Below are 23383 nucleotides of genomic sequence, written 5' to 3' on the forward strand. Positions count from 1 at the left end.
TATTTCCCGTAGATGTCTTCGGTGTTTATGGGTCTGGCTTTTTTTGGCTTATTTTTCCATATCTGGCTATTTTTTAAAAGTAACTAAAGTTAATGTTAAAAAGAAAGCGGAAAAGAAATAAGAAATAATGGAAGACATAAAACACATAAAAAACATTGAATTGCTAATCATTTATGTAATGAATGTATGTTACTCGGTCATTCGACCTTTTTGTTAAGAGTTTCAGGTTCCAAAAGTAAATTAAATTGAGACTGATAGTAATAGCAAAATAATTATTTCCAGATCGGTTGTAGAACGGCACTTATCAGACAAGTCGGTGTCCCGTCTGGCCGGCGTGTTCGCGCTTGCCTCCCGGGACGAGCTCCTGGACTCCCTCTTCGCGGGACAAATAGACGAGGACGTGCTCAAACTGACCAGGATGCTGCGCAAGGAACTGGACAGGGGTCTGCTATAAACCACCACACTGGGACAGTGGCGTAACTATAGGGCAGGACTGGCGAAATGCCACGGGCCCCCGGCCTGACAGGACCCCATCTTGACGGGGCCCTCGAGAGGCTGCGAGTTCAAAAGGGGACGTTCAATAATTACGTAAGATGTTTTGGGGTCGAACCAAATCTCATTTTACTTCGGGGAGAGGAGGGTCTCGGCAAATATAACGTAAAATACTAAAAATACTAAAATACTAGAAATAAAAAATACGAGAGAAAATACTGTTACAATAAATAAAGCAGTTTACTTTTTCATTGTAATTCTAGTCTACTTTATAAGCAATCAGTAAATATATTATGTACTCTTTTTCTTTTTAGAATGAATTCAACGGTATTTTCATTAGAAACACACATCTTGTATTACGTGAGATTAGGGGGGAGGGGGTTGAGCCAAATTTCACGACATCTCTCTAAGGAAAGAGGATAGGAAAATCGCTAAAAATCTAACGTAATTAATGGATGCCCCCAAAGTGACAAGTGAAAAATAAATTATCTTGAAATGTTTATAAAATAGGTCGCCAGGACCAAACTCCCTAAAACACGTATTCGTGAGCGAAAATTTTTTAGGGCCCCATGCTGTACTTGCCACGGGCCCCTTACGGTATAGTTACGCCACTGCGCTGAACATGTGCCGTCCTGCTACCAAAGCTGTGCGTATAGTCGAAATATTCTTTACACGTATGGATCGAATGATCTTGATCGTATGGGCATTATATTCGAGTTATATTCGAGTTCTACTAGTGTATACAAGTTCTGATTACATGGATCTGATGTTAATTTTAAAATTTCGGCATAAGAGCAAATTTGGGGTAAACACTCGTATATTATTGAAATACAAAATTTTGAAACTTAAAATCACTCCATTGCCTACTTTTCGGGTTTTGCGGATTAGAATCTAATTTTATTACTTATGAAGAACTATTTTATTACTTATGAAGAACTATTTTTTTAATTCAAATTTTGTGAATTTATCTTCGAATCTTCATAAATTACCCTGTTATAAGTTACACTTGAAATACATATTTCCGACTACATAAAAATATATTTCAAGTGTAACTTAATCTGTGATTACTTTACACACAAAAGTATCAAAACTAGTTGTCAGCACTATAATAACCCGTGCGTTACTGAATCATTATTCGCCTACAAAATCGGTGCAAATAATATTTCGAGAACTATACCACGTTTAAATAAGTGACAAGTCAATCTTGGTCCTTTCCAACGGCGACGCCGCCCTCCGACTATGGGATCACTTGTTATCTCCACAAATGGAGATTTGGTATTTCTAAGCAACTTCGCACGATCAGTCTTGATCTTAGTAGCTTCGGCTTTGATTTCACCGTTTGCACGCGTTTATCTTGTCTCTGGTCAGCGGTTGGAGACCTAATGATGTACAATACGACCAATTTTATCGATAAAACTTCTCATTTTTCGCCAAGTATGAATTGACAGCTATTTACATTTTTATGTCATTAAATTTAGAAATGTCTACCGAAATACTCGTAGGATTTGCAAACACAAAAGGGTTATTAATTGATAACTTTCAATCTGAGGAATAAATCAATATGAAGAACTGAAAATAATTGAAATGATTTTCTTTTTCAAAAAAAAAACACTATAAAACGTTAACTTATTACGTTATTTTAGTATTTCGTTAAAATTATGGGGTTAATAATAATAAATACTTCAATAACCTAAAATGTAAAAAGCTGTCATTTCATAAGGTTTTGAGAAAAATAATAAACCATAAGGCGGATTTGTCGATAAAATTTGTCGCATTGCACATCACTAAAAACTCCAAAATCGCTGAACGGACACATTGTATAATTTAGACAAGCCACCAAGCTCTCTAGCTCCTTGAATGGAACGTGTCATGCTCTCTAACGTTATCTATAACCGATCTATCCAACGTTTTGCATACCAATGTTGGAGACAATTTCCTCATAATCTTTAGTACATTGTCAAATCTGTATCTTTGGTATGCAGAACGATAGATTGTTTATTAAATCGGACGTAAGACGAATACTCAGCGTTGCTTTCATCTTGTATTGTTTATTCGAGACGTGTTTTCAAACGCATTTCTTTGATCAGTATTGAAAGATTGTATTCTTCCATTGGTTATATGATCAATGGCATTGTGGCACAAACTCTTAACTACGTAAGAATATACATATTAATTGTATAGACACATGATTTAAAACGGAATTAAGGGCTAAAACATACGGTACGGCGTCGCATTGTGAGACGTTGTCGTGTAACGTTACGACGTCGCATCGTGTAAATTTACGTCGTGCATTTTTTTATATTTCCTTTTTTTATATTGGAGTAGCATACAAAATAAATAAATTAATAATAGTAAATGATCAAAATCACTTTAAAAAAAATAAACCAGGATAACCAATGTTCCCGACGTAAATTTTTTAAACATCGTAGATTCCCACGACGCTACATCGTAACATTCCACGACGTCGCAACGACGATACGACGCCGTATCGTGTGCAGTTTGAACCGTAATTATATCAAATTTTAACAATAATGGTAGTTCGTGAATCTGATACAATAATAAGTGTTTTTACTATAGATTGTAAGAAAGAAGCATATCGCTTAGTACGGATTTGTAACGTTGGCAATATTGCTATTTATCTTGTACTTGCCGTGCGTTTGCCAAGTCTTGCAAAAATGGGTCATGACGAAGCATATAATCTAATATCAAAATTGTTTTGTTTATATTTCTATCTTCTAATTTGATAGGGGATGTAGGGGACATTTGATCCACAGTCCCTTCCAAACACCAAAATCCATCTTTTCATTAAATTATTGATAATTACCTACGTGTGTCTCAAATTACTTGCGTATTTGATATTCTAATTGGAAGTACGAAAATACAAAGATGTGATTATCAAGGGTAATTTTTAATATCTGGCACTAGTGACTCGAGTTCCCATCTTTGATTTCTCAGTAGTACAAGTGTACTAGGAAGAAATTATTTATTTTAACCATTAAGGGCATGATGCAACCAACCTACATAAGGTCTCTGAAATGGACAACTGCCATAATCCTTTTAAAACGTGACCGATGCTATGCAGTGGAATGGTAATGACTCTATGATAACCAATAGAAGATGGTTCAATTGTCCCCACTCTCCCCTTATGACTGGTAATGACTATTAAATCTCTAGAGATGAAGGGTGTACAGACAATTGATTATAACCATATCGTCATGACAAAACCCTTGCCTGTTTTAATGTAATTTTATGAAGATTTTAACCGTGTTTAGTTATTGGCGTTGCATTTAATTGTAATTGTACATACGATAGGTTAATATTTATAATTGAAATTACTGTATGTTAATGGTTAGTGTTGTTTGATGGCGGTTACCAATACTGAGTTTTATTAAGAAGTTTTTTCAAAGAATTATTGTTTATGTCGCCAAGTGGATATGTTTGTCTTCAATGTAATAAGAAGTATGTGTGTTGAATGTTCCACTTAACAATTACCACGACTTTGGTTTATTACACGTATGTGTATTATGCATTGTACCCATTAACTGATACATTTTTAATGAAAATAATACTCAAAAAACTAAGGCCAAGTCGGTTAATTTACAGAAATTCTATTTAAATTTAGTGAATAAAAGCAATGCCACGATCGTTGTAGTAGTAAAGTGGAATGCGAATTTGGTATAAATTGCATGTGGCTATAAAAATAATGTTATAAATTCGTGTGATTATTTACATGCAATAGAGGGTTGTATGGCGATAATATTTTAATTTAAGGTATTTTTATATTTAAACAAAATAAAATAAGATTATGCGTTTTTTAAATTACATTTTAAGCAAGTGTATATTGGACCTTTGGTACGTGTTGAAAATCAAATAAAAGGGTGAAAATTTGAATTATACAATTCGTTAAAGGATTTCAAGGAGTATAAATGAAGTTCTTACTTATACTTCTCAGGGAAAATGAAAATTATAATGTGTATACTTAATCATAACCGTTTAAAATTTGTCGTTTACTAAGATAATCTAAATTAAAATAGATTTTTGTATGTGAATGTTGTGTAATACGGGAAAGAAAGTAGAAAGTCTTGTAATTTATGTTTTATGTACAAAAATATTTAACGATAAAGTTTAAAAACAAAATAAAAGAAACTATAGCCTGTACACGTAAAATACTAATTATATTTTTTAATCTGGTGTATAATTCGTATCTCGTTTACAATTGACATGCAAACACAACACCATTATTTTTCTATAACAGAAACTGAAACTTTAACTGAAACGAAATATTTACAGTTTTTCAGTATTTCTAATATCCTAATTTTGTATTAACTGTATTGGGTTGTTAAAAGTTATTACAACATATGGCTATCTATATTAAAGAGGGGGCACTTGAATGTTTTTGATATAAATCTAAAAAAACAATATAGGGAAATTTTTCAATGATAAAATACTAAATAGAAATGGTACTCGTATTTGAATATTGACAAAGCCCAAAATTATATTCCAAGCATAACCTTGTTAATCTTATTATTAACAATAACTTTGTTCAGTTCTATTGTGGTTTATGACAAAAATATTCATTAGCCCTATTTCTTAATAAATAAAATTTTCGGACCAAAAGAGTAATCTAGACCTAGTTCAAGCATATCTGGACTAACCCATATCGTCTAGCAATAAAAGTTAGCTCATAACATCAAATTGACAATTTTATCAAAACATTAACATGTTATATGAATATTATAAACTGAAAACATTCTTGCCATTGGACGTACACCATCTTATACTATTATATTAATTTTCTTATACTATTAAATTAATTAAAACAGCGCAGAATAGATTAATTCAAGTCATAATTATGTCTTAAATTATTAACAAATTACACTGTTATGATAATATGAACGAAAACTTTATTTAACTATAGTAGTGTCCAAAATCATTGTACCATTTTTAAGATATATACTTACTTTTTTATAATTTGTTTAAATATCTTTGCACATACATTGCACGCAATAAAATCTTGCCTCAGAGAGTAGTGTTTAAGGAATAACTGAAAATCTGCAAAACTTGTGATTTTATGACGTATTTTCAGTATTAAGTTTTTATGATACAGACTTTAACGACTATTAGTAATTATAAAAAAATAGTAATTATAAATATTGACAATGTTCTCTCTACGAAATATCCACAAGTTTTTAGGCAAAGGCAATAAATAATTAAATAAACTAAGATACATCGAGTTTAATCATGACAAATCTAAACAGGTATATAACTTTTTATTGTTTAACAGCTTAGTTTAATCAAAATCGAGTTTTTGTATAGTTTCTATTATATTTCTTTGACTAAGCAATAATTACCGTTTGTATCTGTGATGTAATGACATACTCATGATTTTGAAATAACGGATTTTAGGACAAATTATGCCATGTATAATTGTATTTGAAAATTTGAAAATTGTAATTTAGAGTTATAATTTTTGTTGAAGGACAACCATGATATTGCTAGCTATTCAAGTTGTATTTTAGGCTTTTTTTAGCAAATCATTTTATCGCAACAATTACTGTATTTTCTCTTTTCTGTAGGATAAAACATCAAGTTTCAAAGCTAGATGAAATCAAAGAAAATATAAAGTGTAATGAATAATTTCGAATGTAAACACGATACAATATTATTTAAATAATTGCTCATTATTTAGTTTTTCTTGTAAATGAACTTAAATTTCAACTGCTATTATTTTTGTAGTTAATTGCTGTGTAATTTACGAAAAAGTTTGTGATAGTAAAAAAACATGTAATTATTTTAATTTCTACTGGCATTGTTTTCACGATATCAAAATTAATTTGTAAAATAATATGCAATACTCATATGATTGGTCTGTATTCAAACATAACAAGCTTGTTTTTTTTTTGTATACTAACCGTAATATCTTTGTTTTACATAATTATATAATGTATAATTGACTATTTAAAAGATTATGAAGTGTAACATCGACCGAAACGGCTATAACTGTCAACAACGCATTTTAAATAGCATTTTTGTAAAATTGTAAAATCGAGTTTCCGTCGTAAATTTTTGTAAACGAACTCGAATTTACAAGATCAACGGTTTTTTTGACATCACAATTTTCTAGTTTTACTGACTTGTAATATACATAATCTGCAACTTAACTTTCATAAAACTCATAGCTTAAGATTTAATGTTATTCAGTAATATATATACACGGCATGTGTTTAATATAGCACTTATGTACTGAACTCCACACTGGACTAAGGTTTATATAAAGGGCCAATTTAGTTGCCAGTAAGCTGAGATCGATCTCATAATATATCTCTAATATACATCTTATATCATTTGTCTTACTGGTATGCTCACACGACTGTAGAATTGGCCCTTATAATATATATAAATATTTTCAACTTTGTTAAGCTGTGTTATATGTAATAAGATTTGATAACAAATATACAATTGATAAGACTTCGTTTTATTTATTTTATATTTTAAGCCCTTTTTGAATTTGAATGGTTGTCTCAATACACTGAACAAAATACACAAGTATCTATCTATTTGATACAGATTCATAAATGTTATAATGAAATAAACTAAAAATAGGTAAGTAATAAATTCTGAAATAGAGTCATGCCTTGATTTAAAATTGGTAGCATATTTGTGAAGACCAAAGTTTATAGGAAATACAAATTTAATATGATATACATATATAAGAAATCACATATCGTCTCCAACCACAGTTGCTAAAAAAAAGCGTAGTCAGAACCAAACAATCTATGAAATGTATATCAGTCAGCGAAAACAATAGAGGTCACGGAATCACAGGCGAATTTTTTCACTGGGGGCCTCCATTCTACTTTCCGCCTGGGCCTCCGATGACCTCAGTCCGCCACTGCACATATCCTATCCTACAAACCACTATTATAACTATTTCTTTAACGATTCGAAGTGCATATGTATAGTAATAGATACTGAAAAGGTAGAACAGAAGATATATGTCGACTCTTGACCAAATTTGAATAAGGGTATTCATAGATTAGTAAAGATTACTCACTCCTTACAAGAAAATGTAAACAGTTTTGACAATTGAAATTGTCACTGACATCTATTTTAGTGTTTGAAAAATATTAAAAAAAATGTAGCTTTTAGAGCATTTACGAATAAAACGATATTTCTCCACACTTTTTCTTTGATTTCGTTTCGTTTTTTGCACCACTTAACTGCACACACACTGTTCCGCGTAAATAACACTATGACAACCATTAAATGGCTGACACATTGTCAGCCGTTTAAGATATTTAATGGCTTCCTTCAGTTACAAGGCGGTGAGATATCTATACTTATCTATAAGGGTATTATGAAATAAAACCAACAATCTGTGAAAGCACCAGTCAATAATTTATTCACTAAAATCCCTTAGTATACAATCTGATATTGGTGAAGTTGACATTGACACTAAGTGCTGGTACAATAAGATGCAGGTTTACCATGACTTCAATATATCACACAGAGATCAAGAAGACATACAGAAAGACATCATGTAGTCATCTGGTAGAAAATACCATCAAGCCTTAACACTTTTGTAAATTCTTTCTTTATACTAAAGTTATATTATACTTTAATAAATAAAATTATTTAATTAAAAGTTATAATAAAATAAATAAACAGATGAAAGTGCGTACGGCAGTGCGTTCACCAAATTCCGGGAATACACCAAATGTGTATACTAATATTATGTTCAAAATGTCTAATAAATAGACAATAACATAGGACATACATCATAAATGATAAATATGATTTTATAGCCTTAAAAAAATGCAATTATAAATTTATTTCCCAACTGCGTACAATCTACCGTTGGAGATTGGGATACTCATTCCCTTTATAGAATCTCTGTGTGATAATATGAAGCCTAAATATAGTTTTGTTATGTGTAGCAAGGAATAAATAATAAATCGTTTAAACAACCTACCGGTTTGCTTTTGGTATTATAATTTTTATTAAATTTTATTATATCTGTTATTTCTTGCTACCATATCACATGTGTATTTGCTTGTATAAGGACGCTTTTCCTGTCGCGCGTAACTACGTTCGCACGCGCGTGCCCTACGCACAAATGAATAACATTGCCACAGTACCTTCGCGACCCGTATGCGTGTGTATGACACAATAGGAATCAAATAGCATGCATGTGGGCAGGACGCGCGTGACAGGAAAACTGCCCTAAGTCCGTCGTGAGTATTTGTATTAATTTGCATCTACGACACTCATATTAAAAATAGGACAACTGAAATATAGGGTGTGACACTTTAAACATTAAAGACTTATACTAACGAGTAGAATGAGAATATTCGTTATAATGGTTCGATGATTATTTACAAGTAATTCCTTGGAATGTCGAAGTATGGAGATTTTTTATTAGCTTACGTATCTTAAAAAGTATACTTAACGTTCTTAAGTGCCTTGTCAATCTTAAGTCTTAAGTTACAACATTGAAGTGTACTTTTTAAGAAACAACATTTTAAGTTGAATTTAAAAGCCAGCGTCTTTTTATTGTGCTGATAACATACCGCTAACCCAGTGTTTCATCATAAATTAATTATATCGCTCTATTAAATGTCATTATCATTGTGTCATAGTTCATGTGATTAGAAATAGATAAATTGTTATAGATTTAATTATTTCCATTAACAACATTATTCCACTTTCCGTCTGTAGATAGTTTTACATACGGCTGTACGTAGATAAAAATGCGTCTAGAAATTTATAAAGTATTCAACTAATTTTGTTACAAAACATTTGACTTTAATGTAGATTGTAAATTGAAAAATACCTTTGAAATATCTCGAAATGAGCGACATGGTAGCTTTTCTTTGTATCGTTAAAATTATTTTATTTAATTTCTCATGTAGGTACCCTTTTATATCTGATTACTAGATATACCTATTACAAGATATTTGAATTTGAATATCGAACGAGACAAATGGGATAACAGTTAAAGCGCCATCTATCGTGATACATGCGACACTAGGAAGGTACACGTGACTATGAAGCTCGAAGCTTTCAAATGAGCTCTCACTAAGTACTTAGATTAAACCTAATGGGTACCACTACAGTTAGTATAAAATAGATTTATTTCTCTAACCTATTAACTATAGGTACATAATTTTGACCACAAACTAACCAATACAATGAGTATTATATTCATATCATTTAATTATATTTATGTCGACTTTTATAGTCTTTTCCAAACAAATAATTCTTAGTTCTTACGCATTTTTTTATTTTTAAAACGAAATTTCATGGCTTTGCATTCATGGCTTTTGGCTTTAAAAATAACGACATAAACAAATTATATATATGTATACCTTTAATAAAAATAAATTGCATACTTCAAGTAATATTTTTTAAAGTAAAAGAAAGCAAGTGAATACCTAGGTATAAACTTTCGGATAAAAAATGTTAAAATAAAAATGTACAGATTAATTTGATTATAATTACGAGTAGAGAAAATAGTTGCTAATATGAGTGGAGGCTAATTTACAAAGGAGGCTACAACTTAAATTTATCGTAGTTTCTGATAAGATAAAATAAAGATTATTATAATAATTAAATTAGACACATACCGTTTATTTATTTTCTATTTAATAAATTAACGTTACCTCGGTGGCCTTAATAACACTTTGTAATGTTACGATTAAAATAATAGATATTCAGAAAAAAATATTATATTAAATTAATAGTGTTATTAAACTTTACATACTTAAAATATAATGTTTATTCGAGTACATGAAGTGTCTTATAATTAGATATGTTAATTAATTATACGAATTTGTAAATAAGGTGCATATTTGCATGTACATATTTTTTATCCTGCCCCCTCAAGTTAGTAGTTTGTTTTATGTAAAACGATCTACCACAGATTGTTAAATGATGTCAGTCATTATGAAACATTTTTCTTAATCTGTATTAGTTTTAGTGCATAAATCAATTCCTTCTTATTGTTAAAGTTGAATGCAATAGTCGACTACGGAAAATTGAATTTTCATATCTATTTTTCTACTGAAAAATAAATAATCTTCTTACAAGTTTAATCACAATCGACTGACGAATAAAAATATTGTTTATGATGTGCAAAATGCAGATACCGTTTCTAAAATAGTTAGGTACACAAAAATCTAATATGTGCGTCTAAAATTCATTAAAAATAAATTCCAATTTCAAAATGCATTGAGGGAGCCACCTTCATTGTGCGGCCATTTTGTTTTCATCACTCAAATGTCAAAAATCAAGCGTTGCGATTGACGTGGAAACTTCTTCAAAATCTGGATTATGAAATAAATTTTTCTATCTAATACAAAATATACTTTAATTACCAATTAATACTAAAACAAACTTCTGTACCTGTTCTGGACTTTGGCTTAAAACTCTACTCACCCGCGAAGTATCCCTAGCTATCCTTGAGTGCATTCGTAAAGAGTGAACAAACTATATTTTGGCTCAACTTATAAAAGTATTATTTAATACTCTTAATATTTGATTAGTTATGTAGAGCGTTTTAATATTCGAATTATCATGAATTCCTATGAAAGTGTTATTAGATTAAAAGACATTTTAGGTATTAGATTAAAGCATAACTAAGTAAAGATAAAAAAATAAACCTTTGCCAAGTATATATTAGAATATATGTATACAATAGAATAGATATATTAATAATCGCGAATTATTAGAATGAAAAGTTTTGAATGAGAACATTGACAACATACTAATATTTCTAAATCACTAATGAAGTAACATCAATAATTATATTACGAAACATTTACGGGAACACTGAGGAGGTAGGGGAACATCGGATGATGAGTTAATACACAGTTGTGAACTAATTTGTAAAGTTAAGGATAGCAAGCAAAGAATATTTTAGAAAGCGAGCAATAAAAAGGAACAAGAAATAAGTATTCAATAGAGGGATAACATTAACCTTTCTATTACGCTTGCCACATTTACCACTCAGATGCCTTGCTATTCCTGAAGATAAAGTTGCAAGGTTTTACTTACACATTTTTTTCAATGCACGCCACGACGTATTTACCCCGTTGTGTCATTGATACTACCGATATTTAAATAATGGAAGAAGTCGATAAACTAAAGAAGATACGTGATGAAACGGAATGGAGGGTGGGGAGGGTTTAGCTTCAGAACGCTGTTGACAAGAAGTGTTGCACGAAAATAAACATATAATTCTATTGATACTAGCGTTGTGCCCTAAGGGATGTTGCCCACGCCAATTTTTGCAGCGATCAATTACAGGTGAATCATTGAAGAGTTAGGGATGTGATTTAGGGAACACTACGTATAGATCGATAGTTCATTTTCTTACAACACTACGTGCCTTGTTCCTATCACGCAGGTTTGTTCGCAGTCACTAGCAATTTCACCATTTCGTAGATACTTATCATGTAAGCGCAACGCACGCGTGATGCGGAGTCTACGAGCGAGTCGCACCCGCTTGTGTACGGTAGACCATTAAGTACTCTTATTTCAAATATGGATGAACTCGAAATTGAACCTTTTTAATTTAACAAATAAATAATATTTTTTTAATTTTCATTAACAATTGAAAATATGACACGAGTGGTTGCTAAGTAAAACTTTTTAATTTAACAAATAAATAATATTTTTTTAATTTTCATTAACAATTGAAAATATGACACGAGTGGTTGCTAAGTAAAACTTTAACCTGCGTTTGTCCCGCATGTATTTGACAAACCCGCGTGATAAGAGGCTAACAGCGGTAACGGGTGTGCGGGTGGTGTGCGGTGTTCACTCGCGCAGCTTGTGCCAGTCGGCGATCTGGCGGCGCGGCGCGGCCTGCACCTCGCGCCAGTGGTGGCGCGCGCTGCCCGCGCCCTCCGCGCCCAGCTCCAGCCGACCGATTACCTGCAACGATACATTATAACGTCAACTGGTGCTGGAGAAAATATGATGGAACCACATGATAGACACAAAAGTACAGATCGACACACTTTTATGCGTGAAGCAGGGGTGCTATTAAAGATCTTATCCCTTTTATGCACCAGCGGTAAACAGCGGGGGCTGCTAACCACGCGGCTTGGATCTTATCTTAATTTTGTGGCGCCAGTGCGAACATTCACGAGTGGTTGTAAAATAAATTGGAAAGCTCGAACGACACCTACTTAAACGTTTTTACTTCGAAGACACCGTACTCGTTGAACACTAGATTCAGGGTGCCGACCGCCTGTAGTCTGACTGCTACCAACCTCGTTCTTAGTGACGCGGTCCCAGTCCAGCACCAGCAGCTCGAGCGACACGTGGTCGAGCGTGGCGGCGGGCGCGGCGGGCACCTCGAACACGAACGACTCGTTGAACACCGGGTTCAGGGTGCGTTTCTTCACATGCGTCTTCTTCTTAGCGATGCGCTGACCGTTGTACAGCAGGTACATCTTCACGTAGCTGAGGAAGATTACGTTTTGGGAAATGTTAAAAGATGCTGATAAAAAGTCAAGTCAACTCTATTACATCTATAGTAGTATATGTATCAATTTGACTTCGGAAATGCTTTAAATCGATTTCTTAACAGGAGATTATACATTTGCTTTGTTTTGAATTCATCTATGGCTAAAACACCGCAATACTTATTTCTCATATCATTCTGGTTTAAAGGGTGTACTAAGATGAAAACACAAAGTTTCATTAGTTGTCACGGAGGAGGCATCGTATCAATGATTCCAATTTGTATTGACTGCAAATCTAATCAGCTCCAAATTAATATGCGGATGTCTACGACAACCACCGTTTGCCAACAAGAGCTCTGCATGTTCGGTTTCTAGATTGTTAACAATTATCAATCACTCACGGATCAGCAAGTCCAGTAACATCCATCTTGGGCAGGTTCCGGGCCTTCAGCAGCACGACAGTGAGCCGCGCGGCGGCGGGCTGCCAGCACAGCGACACCAGCACCTCGCCGCGCCCCGCAGCACGCATCTGGATGAAGTAGATGTCGGACTACGCTTTATTATTGTAGAACCTGAACCAGCAGCGCTCTAGCTTACTGATGGGGCATGACGATGACAAGTGGAACGTAGAACAGAGTGTTTGATAGATTGATGGACAACGATGATGAGAAATGGAATGTTGGTAGTAGCGTAGAACCTCATTCAACAGCCTTGACTTATGGAATATGACTGTCAGTCCGTGGCAATGAAATGAACAGTGAATTTCAGTGGAAAGATCCTGGAAGAATGAAAGAATCCTCTTTTTGTTCGCACTAAGTCATTTGAACACCTCGAGAACCTCACCGAATCTAAATAGGAAGACTCCTACGAACAAAATTGCTTTGATTCTATGGGTGTCTAACTAGCAGAATTTAAAAATAAATGTATTATCTCCAACATCAAATGTTCTGATTGACCACCTCAACAATTATTTTGCTTTAAGAAAACATTCCCAAAATTTCAGGCTCAGTTAGAAAGATTCTGTTATATGTAAAAAGAGGACCCGCAGAGGATTGCATATCCGCTACTTGCAAAACATATAAACAACAACAAACAGGTACCTTCAAGCTGCGGGGTTGAATCTCGCGGCAAAGGGCCATGGCCTCGCCACTCTGCAGCTGCAGGCTAGACAGGGGGGACACGACTTCGCCGATGATTTCGTCACGGGAATATCTGCAATATAATTAATATGTGTTAGTTAATCACTCGATAAATTAAAATTAAGATGGTAAATTGGTTGAATAAGATCAACATTACAAGAACAGTATATTTTAGTGTTTATTAATAGTTATAAATGATTCAAGAGTTATCAAGCATACCTAAAGAACAAAAAGTAAAGGGTTATTTATGAACACCCTCTCTAAAATAAAATAAAAAGAAATCCTTTAATTAACCACCGCAATTTTGATAATTTTATTATTTCACAGTTAGATATGAAAATGGACTAAAAGTTTCATACGTCATTGTATGTTTCCATTTCTTATACTGCAGTTTCCTGAACCAAATTCCTGACCAATTATTATTTACAATCTTAAAGAATAACTGATTTCTTGAACAATTACAGGGATCATAATAACACTCACCTATCAAAGCTGAGAACAACGAAGTGCAGAGTGATACCAGCGAGCTGGTGAGGAGCGAGGCCGTAGAAAGTGAAGTCCTCATCGTAAACCGGGCACCGAGTCTTGCGCACCACTCTGGAAAAGCGAGACATAGTTTAGTTTCCTCAACGATCGTTAGTGGGTGTTCCCACGTCGTTGACTGGTGCCAGTTGTCGCCAGCGACTGTCGGCGTGGTCATCTACATAAACTGTCGCTTTTGTGTAACCCTCCCGTGTAAACCTCCCGAAGATAAACTTAAATATAAATATATATTAGGATAAGCTTCACTTTAAAGGATTTCCAGAGCACTTTCTAAAATACGCAGAATTTCATTATCATCAGGATCCAAAAATAGAGCTTCTAAAGTCTAAATCAACCAGCCATGAATACATGGTCAATATCCTAAATCCATATAATTCCTGAATAGAGAATTAATACTAGAATGGTTTAATAATACACTCCCGGATTCCAGCTTGAAGTCCAACATTGATGGATTGTTGAAACAATTCAAATGTAATCGTGAAAGACATTACATTTCATAGTTGCTCGAAATCCATATTAGATTTCGAGCTACATACCTTGTCTTGACCTTATGCTGTTTGTCGGGCAGCAGCTGAAGCTTGACATAGGGGTCAGGACCAGCCGGCTCGCGGCCTGGCAGCCCCTGGCACGACACCACCGACACCACCAGAGCATTCTTCTCGTTCTCATAGCTGTAAAATATTTGATTGACATAAATAAAGTTACTTGGTGCTGTTACCTCATTTTAGCTTTTTTGTTTTGGATTTTAGCTGAGGATTGATTTTGGAATTAAAATAAGGTGTTTTTCATTTTGTTGACTATGCCATCGAGTGGTTTGGCGGTATAAAAGTCGTTGTCATCAACTTATTACCGAACCTCGTACCCCCGTATGAGAGGCCGTTTCTTAACTACTAGGCTATAACTGCTTCGTATGTAAAGTACGCCAAACAAATCTGCCTTATAAAATCTTTAAACAAAGTTCTCAGGACATAATTATAAAAGTGTTTGGGTAAAGTACAATTTATTTGATTAGAAAACAGAGTTGTTGTTAGAAGTCTTAAAAGTTAATTAATTCTCCAAGTTAGATAACAAGCGGTAAGACATAAATATCCAAAGTACTAAATAGTACTGTTAAAACAATCTGAACTATCTAGCCCTGTACCATTTAAGCTAGGTATTTATTCTCTCAAAACTTTTGAAGTAACGCGTCATAACAAAGTGAACAATCTACATTTCAAAGCAAAGTATAATTACTCAGGATTTACTTTATTTAAATTTAAGCTATATATATTACTAAACGTTGTTTATGCTATATCTAAATTACTTATGTTATTTTTGCAAATAATGACCCAAATCGTTTGAAGGTATAGTAGCAGACGAGCATGCAGTCCACTTGATGGTAAGTGGCCTGCCGCTCATGGACATCTGTAATCTACTTCAGATAACAATAGAATCCTATCTGAGGTCGGTCACAGATGCGTTCTTACTCCTGACCTTCCAACTTAGGAATGTCTCGGAGAAATGTCTCATTTAAACCAGAACACAGTAGGAATTCAATATAAATTTGTCTAAAAAATATATGTATAATGTACTTATAATCTGAGGATATTGTACAAATCATAGGTAGGATAAATATAGTTCAAAAAACTAAAAAAACACGCTTTTATGATAAAATCAACTAAAAAGTAGTAAAAAAATTTTCAATCTAAGAATCAATTAAGGAACAGTAAATAGTATAATTGTAAAAAAGGTGGGGTGCTCCATTTATCAGGTTCGAAAAGCGTTAATCCTGAGGAGATTGATAAGACCAATGGTACAAAATTATTAAAATCGTGTATTGTCATCGGTTTTTGATAATTCTTCAAAATTTTGAATTAAACTGAACGTTCAAAGTGGATAGAAATCGGTTTCAAAGATTCCGTTACGTGTTACTTACATACATACCTACATACCTACATACATACATACATACATACATACATACATACATACATACCTACATACATACAATTAAATAGTAATTGTTGCCAAATATATTGAGGAAATCAACTGGGCCTTCGATCAAACCTACGTGGTCATCCAGAACTGGATGGAGCAAGTCGGACTCAAACTTGCTGAACACAAAACGGAAGCTGTTCTCATCACCAGCAGAAAACAGATTGAGACAATGTCACAAAGAGTTGGACAACACACAATTACGACACAACCATTTATTCGTTACCTTGGAGTGATGATAGACACGCGCCTAAGCTTCAAGAAACACGTAGAAAGCGCCGCAGCAAAGGCATCCAGAGTGGTGACTAACTTGGCAAGAATAATGCCGAAGGTCGGAGGACCAAAGCAGAAAAGAAGACTTTTACTGACAAGTGTAGTCACATCTGTACTAATGTACGGAGCCCCAATATGGTCATTGGCACTTGCCAATCAAGAAACCCGACGCGAAATTGCATCTGTTTACAGAATAAGCGCACTACGCGTAGCTTGCGCGTTCCGCACAGTCTCAGAAGATGCAGTGTGTGTGATTGCTGGTATGATGCCAATAGAAATACTTGCGGCGGAGCGAAACTCCCTCTACTACCTCCGGAAAGACGGCTCCGACCTGGCACCATCTGAAATGAGAAATAAGGAAAGAAAAAGAAGTATAGACAACTGGCAGACACGCTGGGACGCATCAACTAAAGGTAGATGGACTCACCGGCTCATACCTGAAATAGACAAATGGATGGACCGCAAACATGGAGAGCTGAATTATTATCTCACCCAAATGCTTTCAGGCCACGGATGTTTTCGTGAATACCTCCATCGGTTCCCCAGAATGCCCTATCTGCGCAGACACTAACGAAGACGCGGAACACGTATTTTTCGTATGTCCGCGATTTGAAGTGGCTAGGATAAAGTGGGAAGCAACAGTGAGGTGTAAAATGCAGCCAGAAAAGTTAGTGTCAGCAATGATAAAGACGAAAGAGGCATGGGACGCGACAAACACCTATGCGACAGAAGTCCTCAAGGAACTACGTGTCCAAGAAAGAGAAAGAGCTCGAATGACTGGTAGCCAAGCAATAGATGAAAACAGCGTATAAACAGCTAAGACCTTCCCCCGTGAAGAAATACTTAACGGTGATCCCACGGGGAACAACGAAGGCAGACGAGAGAGGCGGTTTTTTAGTCGGTACAGGTCGCTACCAGGCCAAGTCCGACATACGGGGTCCAAAACATCTAGACCCTATGATACGTAATAGAATTTTTCCACTCAGAAAAAAAAAAAAAAAAAAAAAACCTACATACATACAATCCAAGCTAATAAAAGCGTGTTAAAAAGATTATAGCTACGCCTTTAAAACTTTATAAAACTCATCGTGATTCTATTTCGTCTTTTTATTTCCAAGCTCAACATCTACTTTACTTTTTTCGTAGTTTTAAGTAAGAGTATGTCTTTATTATCTCAAAAATATACCTTATATAAAGGCGATGACGTTACTAACTCAGGAGTAACATAGACTTAAATGGAATATGTCGGCCATAAAACTAGTCTTGTTTCGTGCGTAGCCTAGATTTCGTAGAAAACGCTTTCTCGCTAAGTAAATGTTTCTTATCAGTATTAGCCTGGCTGAAAAAATACCCATGATTACTTCATGAGATGAATTTTGTCTTCCATATGCCCAAGGATATATTATGTCATATTATTACACCACGTGGTGCACGCGGTATGGGATCATTCTTATTTCATTATTAATGTTATTTTTAAAATATCGTTCTTCCTATCTTTATATATATATTTCTTATGTGCGTGTGTATGTCACTTAACTCCTCCTTAACGACCGGACTGATTTTGATGAAATTTGTTGTGTGTGTTCAAGGGGACTTGACAATGGTTTAGATTCACAATTTAGTCCGTGGGAAAAGGATTTTAATTAATTTCTATTTCGTAAGTAGTTATAGAAACGGAAACTATGCATTTGATCAAGTGTTTTTTAACAAAATTGTTGTCCAAGAGCCCACGAGGGTTTGGGAGTTGGTAAGACCAATTTTCGACAGATGGCACCACTGTCATTCCAATGCAGGTACAAATTTTCCGTTTTATGTAGTCATATTATTTCTTTAAAATGCGGGCGAAGCCGCGGGCACCAATAGTATAGATTAAATTTTCACAGAGAATTTAAAAGTACCTACTTAAATTAATGTTGAAAATGAAAACAGGCTTACACTCTTTGTTTTTCTCGTCAGCTTTCAAACGGATACCTGTTTTAAAGCCATTTCACTTAATCTGGGGACACGGCAGTGCCCCCCCAAGTCGAGCCTAGTGATTTTCGCTTAACGGCTTTGAACATATGTTTCTTTCAGCCTTTTTCCTAACCAAAATACCTAACTATTGTAATCTTTTACCTAACTAAAAATTCTAAAGCCTGTGCTCAAAGCCATCCATCACTATTACTCTAAAATATTACTAAGCTTTAATAATAAATACCACTTATCTCAGAAAATATCTCCCACAGAGATTTATAAAGCAGGCTGATATCTCAACGTTATTAAAAATGCTAGCCCATCTCGACGGGAGAACGTTAGCTGACATGAAAGTATGTTAGGCATGAAAAGAGCCTGGCTACTTGTGTTTTATTAAACAATATATTGCTCCAACTAACTTTATTCAACGTAATTTTCTGTACAGTATTTTTATAAATAGTTAAAAACGTGCTTTTCGTAGCTGAAGGTTTTCTCATTCTGTATAGATTTTGGGCAAAATTATATCAATAATCTGTAAAAATAGACAGAGAATTTATTTATTTTGGTATTGTGAAAGCGAAAAAATGTTCATTACAGTCTGGTGAAAATTTTTGGCTTTAATACTATTGATTATGGCGCGGATTCCTTTAAAAACATCATACGACACATTAAGGACTAACACACATTTCTTATTAAGACAAAATAAATAGTACAAAGAACGTATTTGAAACTAAATTTCTTCCAGCATCTTTCGTTCTTATTAAAATGCAAGAAGCGATGAAGCTTGTTACGTTCCTACCTAGTATATAAATCTCGTTGCGTCATAGCAATGTATACTCTTATAAGTATATATAAAAGTTATACGAGTACGTGGTAGTGACGTTAATAGAAAAGCCTAGTACATGTCAGGCATTGTCGGGAACTGCGAATAGGGAATAACGAAGTATAGCCACATAAAACTTGCTCGGAGCTTAAGCTTACTCGGAGGCTCTGTAAGGTTTATGTTCAGCTAGAAAGACTAGGTAAGACTAGGTCACGGAAAACTGAAGTAAAGTGTACATATGTCTTCAGAAAAGCCTAAATATGTTTTTTTTCTATTTATTTATAACTTTGTGTACACGGAAAAGTTATTTATCGCAGAGATTATAGATGAACTCTCTTCCATCAGCCATGCCACATGCCACAGAGCCTATATGTAGATTGTTAGGAACGTCAATAGAAGATAGAAAATTTAATTGTCAAATGAGGGTATTAACTTAAAAGGAGCGTATAAAAAGGCACTGTAGATCGCCTTCTGGGTAGTTATTTTCCGATTATTGAAAAGAACGTTACTCTGCCACTTTTGTTGTCGAATCTATAATTTGTATGCTTACTTGTTATTTTGTTAACTTAGTAAAGTAAAATTGTGAAGTAAAATGTTCTCGGTTTATAAACGTTGTTTTGAAATAATTTCCTGACGATATTCCTGTCAATATATTATTATTAAACCATATTATCCTTCTAGGGCAAAAGTTTTGTTTTAAATTACTTAATTTAGGCTCTAATACACTGTGCTGACCAATTGCGAATACATTTCACACACCTTGGAAAATATTATGGAGAACTTGTAGGACATGTAGATATTTCAATTTCCTCCCGATATTCCATTAAATTGAAATGCAAACGAGCATATCTACCTGATGGTATATGGTCAAAGCCTTCCATGATAATAAGTGGTTAATGTCGTCTCTAATAATCTATAGCTAAGCCAAATAACATTTGAGTGTCACCTGAATTTGGCCATATGCATTGCGCCACCACAGGATCAAGATGGAACGCTTCATCTTTTGGTTTTCACCGCTTAAAGAATATAAAAACGCTTAACACTGTTAGAAATATGAAGGCGACATATTAATTCGATGCCATAAAAGATTGCACTACCGTTGTACATTTTAACGCAAGTCATACCTACTGAATCTCTTATAAATAACTTAAAATATGATGAAGCCTAAATAACTTACTTTTGAAGGTGGTAGAACCCTTTGTGGTTCGACTCCGGCGGCACCACCGCCACACCTATTTCCACCTAATAACAGCAGTGTTAGGCGCTGCTGTGTTCCGGTTTGAAGGGTGTGGTAAGGGAGATAGACTTTTCCGAGGCGTTCCAGCTTAGTCCTCAGGGGTAGCGGCGCATCTGTGGCTGACCTCAGGTAGGAATATCTAATCCTATCTGGGGTTGATTACAGATGTCCATGAGCGGCAGTAGCCACTTACCATCAGGTGGACTGCATGCTCGTCTGCTACTCTCATATTATAAAAAAAAAAAAAACTCAACTACATTGTACCTTCAACATTCTATATTAAATATAGTATACGAAAGCTTGTTGAAATCAACATCTTTTGTTATCGTCCCTTACGACCCCACGCCCTTCCCGAAGGTCATTAACGAGGGCAATAAAAAGGATTAAGTGATGTCTGTTAGATAATGGAATAAGGGCTATAGCGTTGTACTGAACAATAGGTACGTTATGTAACTGAAAACTTTGTCCTCTGTTCTAATGTTATTCGTCCTTTAGTTGTATTCGTACATAACGCGTAGAGTATCGAAATTTAACAAAGGGATTAATAAATGGTAATATTAACTAATAATACTGACACACAAAGAGGCAAGGTTACGAACATCCAGACACAAGACAATTTATATGACGACCCGCGTGGCAGAGCGGTCACCATATCGGCCTGACGCGCAAAGGTTTCCAGGTTCTATCCCCGGCCAGACAGATATCTGAGTGATGAATCTAAATATCTGTTCTGGGTCTGGGTGTTTGTGTTTTCGTCTTTGTGTGTGTGTCTATCGTACCCACGATACAGGGAATCATAATGTGTGGGGGCTGTGAGTGTAGAAAGCGTTTATATTTATTGCTTAGTTGTCTGGCCGGGGATCGAATTGGGTATCTTTGAATTAGCGTAGTATAAAAATTTTCGGCTACGAAATATATTCGATAAATAATTATTTGTTATGTGCATGTCAGGCTGGTATGATGGTCGCTATGTAACCTGATTTCCCAATTGTCTGCAACCCTCACGTCCCACTGTGATACACAGAAGTTCACAGAATTCCCCCCACAAATGGGCGAGACTTGCGAATATTCCATTCAGGAAGTATCCTTGTTCTACTTAAACTTGGTCACAGATGTCCATGGGAAGCACTAACCACTTACCATCAGCTGTACTACATACTTTTCTACTTCTTACAAAAAACTAACAGCTTTGATGCGTTAGACGCTATACTCTTCTTTACACATTACAAAAAACAACTTATTGTTGAATAATCCTAATCAAAACCCTTCAATATTTGCGTCAGAGTGCGTGACCTGAAATTGATCTGATTTCCAATGTATATCAAGTAGGTTTCGAAATTGTAATACACAGAAATATGTTCCAAATTATACGTAACGCCGCCATTTTAAATCATATCTCGGGTTGAATGCTATTGACGTTGTATTAACCTATATATTATATTAAATCTACTTGTTTCTTTTAAGTAACAAGCTTAAACAAACCCTAGGGCAAACTCAGTACTTAGGGCTTTAAGACACGAGTGAGCCGCGCCGGCAATCGCCGACGGTCATCGAAACAATATAAAAGTAGCAAACGAACATGCAGCCCACCTGATGGTAAGTGGCTACTGCCGCCCATGGACATCTGAATCAACCCCAGATAGGATTAGATATTCCTACATGAGGTCGGCCACAGATGCGCCGGTACCCCTGAGACTAAGCTGGAACGCCTCGGCAAAGTATGTCTCCCTTACCACACCCTTCAAACCAGAGCACTCAATGCTTAACACTGCTATTATTAGGCGGAATTAAGTGTGGCGGTGTCATCGGAGTCTAACCACAAAGATATATATATTAAGAATATGCTGTCTGTGCGACTCTCGAAATTACTGAAGGAACCTTATAAAATATGTTTGTATTTAATTAAAATATATATTAAATGTATATTCTCAAAATGAAATGAAATCAAAAGTGTTTTTCAATAAACTAAGCCTTGTTGTTTACAACGACTTTATGTAGGAAACTAGTCCTTGGGAGAACCTTACATCAATTCATCAAAATTTGACGTGAGCTTAATTCTACTAGCTCCAAAATTCTCCATAAAAACCCTTTAAATCATGAGCCTATTGTAATTTTCATGAACAATTTATTACTGTCAAACTGCTGTGCTCTAATTTTCTCGCGAGATGAAAAGGGTTTAGGCTATCGATCACAGATATTAAAGATTGGCCTACTTAACATATCTTTGTAAATACACGTAGGAAAGATCTCCTTTATGTCTATATTAAACACATTAAATATATAGACATAAAGGAGATCTTTCGAAGAATCTTTTTCGAAGAATCTTTCGAAGAATCTTTAAGAAATATAATATATTTGGATTGCTTGATGAACAATAATAAATTACATGTTTCATTTAAATCTATGCGATGAAATCGTAATGATTTCATGAAGCTTTTTAACTTATCGACGTATAATCTCTGCTTTGAAAACTTCT

The 23383-nt window shown here is 34.6% G+C and overlaps 2 protein-coding genes across 5 annotated transcripts in view; one reads left to right on the forward strand and one right to left on the reverse strand.

Moving 5' to 3' along the window:
* sigmar (Tumor necrosis factor alpha-induced protein 8-like protein sigmar) overlaps nt 1-1201 on the forward strand; it is a 93185-nt gene extending 91984 nt beyond the window's left edge. The window contains exon 6 of the mRNA XM_073081925.1: nt 283-1201. Within this exon, the coding sequence (XP_072938026.1) occupies nt 283-454 (172 nt within the window). The 3' untranslated portion in view covers nt 455-1201. The remainder of the gene's footprint in view (nt 1-282) is intronic.
* An 11005-nt stretch (nt 1202-12206) lies between these two features.
* Nucleotides 12207-23383, reverse strand: part of Syt4 (Synaptotagmin 4) — a 37232-nt gene continuing 26055 nt past the window's right edge. For 3 of the 4 annotated variants that reach the window (XM_073082042.1, XM_073082040.1, XM_073082043.1), the window contains exons 5-10: nt 15184-15318; nt 14588-14701; nt 14066-14177; nt 13367-13515; nt 12771-12963; nt 12207-12429 (exon numbers count right to left, since the gene is read on the reverse strand). In XM_073082042.1, the coding sequence (XP_072938143.1) occupies nt 12313-12429; nt 12771-12963; nt 13367-13515; nt 14066-14177; nt 14588-14701; nt 15184-15318 (820 nt within the window). In that variant the 3' untranslated portion in view covers nt 12207-12312. The remainder of the gene's footprint in view (nt 12430-12770; nt 12964-13366; nt 13516-14065; nt 14178-14587; nt 14702-15183; nt 15319-23383) is intronic. The other variant, XM_073082044.1, reaches the window with a different exon arrangement.

The sequence above is a fragment of the Epargyreus clarus genome, unplaced genomic scaffold (assembly GCF_041222505.1).
Source record: "Epargyreus clarus isolate Ecla_fem2 unplaced genomic scaffold, WU_Ecla_fem_2.2 ptg000017l, whole genome shotgun sequence".
Taxonomy (NCBI): domain Eukaryota; kingdom Metazoa; phylum Arthropoda; class Insecta; order Lepidoptera; family Hesperiidae; genus Epargyreus; species Epargyreus clarus.